The sequence below is a fragment of the Etheostoma spectabile genome, chromosome 16, assembly GCF_008692095.1.
Source record: "Etheostoma spectabile isolate EspeVRDwgs_2016 chromosome 16, UIUC_Espe_1.0, whole genome shotgun sequence".
In the NCBI taxonomy this organism is placed as follows: Eukaryota; Metazoa; Chordata; class Actinopteri; order Perciformes; family Percidae; genus Etheostoma; species Etheostoma spectabile.
In genome coordinates this window covers 23,738,947-23,745,051 of record NC_045748.1, presented here as the reverse complement: position 1 = coordinate 23,745,051, position 6,105 = coordinate 23,738,947, and the positions used below count along the sequence as shown (strand labels likewise).

At 48.7% G+C, this 6,105-nt stretch overlaps 1 protein-coding gene across 2 annotated transcripts in view; it reads right to left on the bottom strand.

The window, feature by feature from the left end:
- Positions 1–6,105, bottom strand: part of cdk9 (cyclin-dependent kinase 9 (CDC2-related kinase)) — a 24,296-nt gene that overhangs the window by 14,791 nt on the left and 3,400 nt on the right. For both annotated transcript variants that reach the window (XR_004335574.1, XM_032539264.1), the window contains exons 5-7: positions 5,910–6,076; positions 1,349–1,520; positions 847–995 (exon numbers count right to left, since the gene is read on the bottom strand). Coding sequence is in view for 1 of the 2 variants with exons in the window: in XM_032539264.1 (XP_032395155.1) it covers positions 847–995; positions 1,349–1,520; positions 5,910–6,076 (488 nt within the window). In the remaining variant the exon portion in view is untranslated. The remainder of the gene's footprint in view (positions 1–846; positions 996–1,348; positions 1,521–5,909; positions 6,077–6,105) is intronic.

Below are 6,105 nucleotides of genomic sequence, written 5' to 3'. Positions count from 1 at the left end.
TGGAATTAAAATACCAACCCCCCCCCCCACATCATCACATACCCTTCACCAGATAGGCATTGGGAACTTTCCATAAGATAATCTCTCAATGCAAATCAAACCGGCTGTTAAGCTAACTGAAATAGCACCATGCCCATCTCTATGTATGGGGAAGGGTATGTGATGAATGACTTATTTTTAATTAAAAAGGCATTAAAATCAAGTTCTAAAGTTTTTTTGTGTATTCCCCTTTTTTAAATCAACTTTAGGTGGGTGTGTAAACTCATGCAAGCCACTGTATATCAGAATCAGAAATACTTTATATCATGTATCCTGAACAAGTCTGTGGACAAATGTTTCCGTCAATAATGCTCGGACTTTGTCAAAGTAGATGGACCATGTGTCTCTGACTGCATTGTAGAATTTGTATAGTCAAGATGCTGGCCCCATTATCGGTCCAGAGAACTCACTGGGGTTTTTGTTGCTGCGGTTTATGCACATTCAGAAAGTGCACTACAGGAAATAACTTAGTTGTTTTTTTCCTTTGTGTAGCATAAAGAGACTACAACCACATTTTGGTGTGCAACCCTGTGACAATGACAATAAATGAACCTTAGACCATATATAGTTTGAAGCAGTTAAAAGTACAACTACTTACAAAATAATTTAACAAAAAAGAAGACATAATTAAAAGCCTAGTACACTTGTTCTATTCAAATAAAAATCCCTTTGCTTGTAAAGGTTTCCTCGTATTCCTTTTATTAAAAGAAAATTATCTGATACATTTTTATTACGCCCCTAAAAGTTCTTTCTGCACACGTGCTTCTTTTGGAAAAAGGTTCGTGCCGAGCCCCGTGAGTGTCTTACCTCGGCGGTGATGGAGCCACACAGCTGGCTGATGAGAGTGAGCTGATGCTGCTCGGTGTTGCCTTGCATTATGGGACTTCTTGTCCACATCTCTGCCATTATGCAGCCTGCTCCCCACAGGTCAATGGGGGGGCCGTAGTCCCGCTCACCTGTTGAAAAATCACAACAACTGAATAGATAGATAAATACATAACTAAATAATGCAATGCCTTTGTCTTTATAAGTTGCGATGCACTTTGTAAACTCAGCATCAATGAGTTCTATACTGACAATAATTGAGATAGAGCATCACTACCAATGATTTTTTGCAGGTGCATGTGTAATGAATTTAGGAACTGACACAGTAAGCACTATAAATAGCTGCAGATGCGTGTAATGGCTGTACACAACGTCAATACACATCACTGAATTGAACTGCATCCACTTATTGATAAATAAGATGGAGTGCGTCCGCATATTTCTGCCTTTGTGCGTTTTCTTGAATCTTGTGGTTGTCTCTTACCGAGCAGCAGCTCTGGAGGTCTGTACCACAGTGTGACCACACGGTTAGTGTAGCGGTTCCCCTGGCTGTTTTTAGCCAGGCTAAAGGCTCGAGCCAAACCAAAGTCCGCCAGCTTCAGGACACCGTCTCTGGTGATGAGCACGTTGGCTGCCTTCATGTCTCTGTGAAGGATCTGAACCAAGACAAGGAAACGTTAAGACGGAGACCACGAGACATTGTGACCGTGAGTGTAATAACAAATTAGCTGGTATGTCTTGGTTTAAACTGATGAAATCCATGTTTATTAAATGAAAAAGATCTACCCTATTGGTCTACTTTCAGGGAAAAAAAAAAAAAATATATATGAAGAGACTAATTAATATCTAATATATCTCATATATAGGAGCTCTTTGGGGGTATTGTGAAGTACCTTATTACAAATATTGTGCAAGATTGAGATATTTTAGTATACAGACTATCTTTGGAGTAGATCTTATACTATTTGTGTACTTAATCTCTGATTGTAAAGGTTCATTTTTCCATGTCTACAGTTTGTTAAGTTGATGACAAACATGAATATCAGAATCAGCTTTATTTGCCAGGTATGAGTACACATATGACGAATTTTGCTTTAGAGCGTACTGCTCACAATCATACAAAAATAAACACAACAACACACACAAACAACAAACAAACAAATATATATAAATATACACACACACACAGAGGAGAGAGAGAGACACAACACACCACACACACAGAGGAGAGAGAGAGACACACACACACACCACACACACACACACACACACACAGAGGAGGAGAGAGAGGCACACACACCAACAGAGGAGAGAGAGAGAGAGAGAGGAGGCACACACACACACACACACACACACACACACACACACCCACACACAGAGGATGAGAGAGGCACACACACAGAGGAGGAAGAGAGAGGCACACACACAGAGAGAGAGAGAGAGACACCACACACAGGAGAAGAGAGAGAGAGAGAGAGAGAGGCGCACACACACACCACACTCAAACACACACACAGGAGAGAGAGAGGCACCCACCACACCCACACACACACAGGACGAGAGGGGCACACACACACAGAGGAAGAGAGAGGTGCAACACAGAGGAGAGAGGCCACACACACAGAGAAGAGAGAGATGAGAGAGGCGCACACACACACACACACCACACACACCAACACGGACAGAGGCACACACACCACACACACAACACGAGGAGAGGCCACACAAACCACACACACACACACACACACACACACACACACAGGAGAGAAGAGGAGAGGCACCACACACACACAGAGCACAAACCACACACACAAACACGAGGAGAGAGAGACGAGAGCGGACACAACACAAGACAGAGAGCAGAGGCACAACACCAACAGAGGAGAGACGAGAGAGAGAAGGACACACACACACACACCACACAACACCACACCAGAGGAAGAGAGAGGCGCACACACACACACAGAGGAGAGAGGAGAGGGCACACACACACCAGAGGTGAGAGAGAGGGCAAACACAACACAACAACAGAGACAGAAGAGAGAGGCACCAAACACCACACACACCACAGAGGAGAGAGAGAGGCACCCCACACAACAGAGGAGACTGAACTGAGAGGCCCAACACCACCAGAGGAAGGAGAGAGAGGCGAATACACACAGCACACCCACACAAGAGGAGACCGACATCGAGTAGAGGAGAAGATGAGGCAGCACACACCCACCACACGAAGAAAGTACGAAGGGCAAACACGAAGAGAAGGAATAGGGGGACGGACCATGAAGACCGGGGACAACAACACACACACACACACAAGGAGAGTAGAACGCAAAGGACAGGGAATAGCAAGAAGAGGCACACCCACACACACACACCACACAAACCGGAAGGGGACGAGAGAGCACCACACACACAAACCACACCACACACCACACACAACAGGAGAGATGAGAGGCACCCACACACACAACACTACGAGACCACTAAGCGAGAGAGAGAGTGCCCCAACCACAGCCCCCACACCACACGAGGAGAGAGATGAGGGCACACTGCAACACACACCAGAGGAGGGACGATGACGAGGGGCCACACCACACACAGAGCGAGTAGGAATAGAGGATGTGGGCACACCCACACAAAGAGAGGATGGGCCACCACAGGCAGAAGGAGAGAGGACACACACACACACAGAGGAGAGGATGAAGAGAAGGGGCACACACACACTCGAGAAAGTAGAGAGGATAGGGGCACACCACAACGAAGGAGATAGGCGGCACACACCCACCCAGCAGGGAGTACGGAGAGAAGAGGCACACACCAAACAAGAGGAGAGAGAGAGGAGGCACACCACACACAACGGAGAGAGCGAGAGACGCCCAAGAGAGGATGCAGAGGGCAAACACAAGGATCCAGAGCGAGAGAGAGATGGGGCACAACCACAACACGACGACAGATGGGGTAGAGGAGAGAGCCACACACACACACAGAGAGGAGACAGAGGAGGAAGCGCACAAAAAAACACAACAGAGGAGAAGAGAGAGAGAGGCACACACACACAGAGGAACGAGGAAGACACCGAGAGAGAGAGCACACACACACACCCACCAGAGAGGAGACAGAGAGAGAGAGGCCAAACAACACACAACTAGAGGGAGACCCGAGAGGACCCGAGAGAGGCACAACACACACACAGAGGAGAGAGAGAGAGAGGCACACACACACACCAGAGGATGAGATGGAGAGAGAGAGGGCACACACCACACAGAGGAGGATGGATGCAGCAACACACACAGAGAGAGTGGAGAGAGGCACACACACCACAGAGGAGAGAGAGAGAGGCAACAAACACACACACGAGGGGAGAGAGAGAGAGGGCACCACACACACACACAGAGGAAGAGGAGAGAGTCGGACGAAGCGCAAACCACACACAAGAGGACGAGAGACGAGAAGGGCAACACACAACACACAACGAGGAAGGTATGCGACAGCTGATCGCACGAGACGCCACGAGAGCCAGGAACGTTCGCGAGCACCAGTAAGCCAACACCACACAAGAAGAGAGGCACACAACACACAGAGGAGAGCAGGGAGGCTACAACACACGAGAGGAAGAGAGCAGAGGACACCACACACAAAGACAAGAGCACACACCCCCACACAAACGTGGAGGCACCCAACATTGAGGATACGAGGAGGGAGATGGTGAGAGAGAGAAGGCGCCCCACACACACAACACCACAGAGGAATGAGAGAGAGGAGGCACACACACACACACAGAGCGATGGAGGAGGAAGAGGACACACACACACACACAGAGGAGAGAGTGAGCAGGCGCACACCAACCACACACAGAGGACGATGATGCAGAGAGGCACCACAACAACACCCACAGAGGAGAGAGAGAGAGGCCACCACACACACACACAGAGGGAGAAGCAGAGGGCACCACCAACAAAAAACACCAGAGGAGATGAGAGACGAGAGGCACAACACACACCATGAGGAGAGATGAGAGAGAGGCACAACCACACACAGGAGGAGAGAGAGAGGCTCCACAAACCACAGAGCCCGAGACGGAGAGAGAGGCACACACAGGCACACGAGGAGCCCAGAGAGAGAGGCTACCACACACAAGACGCGAGAGAGATAGAGAGAGAGAGGAAAGAGCCCCCCACACCAACCCACACACACAACACACACACACACCACACACACAACACACACACCACAACCAACACAACACTACCACACACACACACCACACACCTACCCACACCACTATCCACACACACACCCACCCCCCCACCCACACCACACCACCACACCACACACAACACACAACAACCACCCCCACACCCCACACACACAAACACCCAACACAAACAACAACACACACAACGACGAGGATGAGAGAGACGAGGAAGAAGGGGACACCACGGCGCACACAAACACCCAACACCAACGAACGGAGGAAGGAAAAGGAACACACACACGAGGAGAGAGAGCGGACCACAACAACATTGACAACACAAACAGGAGATCGAGGGGAGAGGCCACACGCCAACAGGACCGAGAGAGAGGCACACACGCACAACACACACAGGGTGAGAGAGAGAGCACAACCCAAACAGGAGAGAGAGGAGAGACACCACCCACCCAAACAACACACACACCAACACAGGAGCAGAGAGGAGGGCACAACACACCCTCCAAACATCAAAAGAGGGAGGAGAGGAGGAGACCGAGAGGATGGAGAAGAGGAGAAGAACGAGACGAGACGAAGAGACCAACCAACCACACACACACAGAAAGAGAGAGACACAGTGAGAGAGACACACAGAGAGAGAGAGAGAGAGAGAGAGAGAAAGAGAGACACACACACGACTCTTTCCTGTCTTCTGCTGATGAATAGGAAGTTATCATACTTCCTATTATTTTTCTCATTTCTCTAGGGTATATGCACTATATAGGGTATTTACATACTGTACATTTTGGTTGAAGATATTAAATCTAAATAGTCATCTTTATCAATGCCTCACCTTGTTTCTGTGGATGTAGTACAAGCCATTGAGCAGCATCTGCATGACCTTCTTGATCTCTGCCAGGGTGAACTTTACATTGGCATTGCTGAGCAGCCCAGCCAGGTCATGCTCACAGAAGTCAAACACCAGGTAGATGCTGCCTTTGTATCTGTTGAACGGAGTGGCTTCAAGAACAATAAGCGGGGGGGGGGGG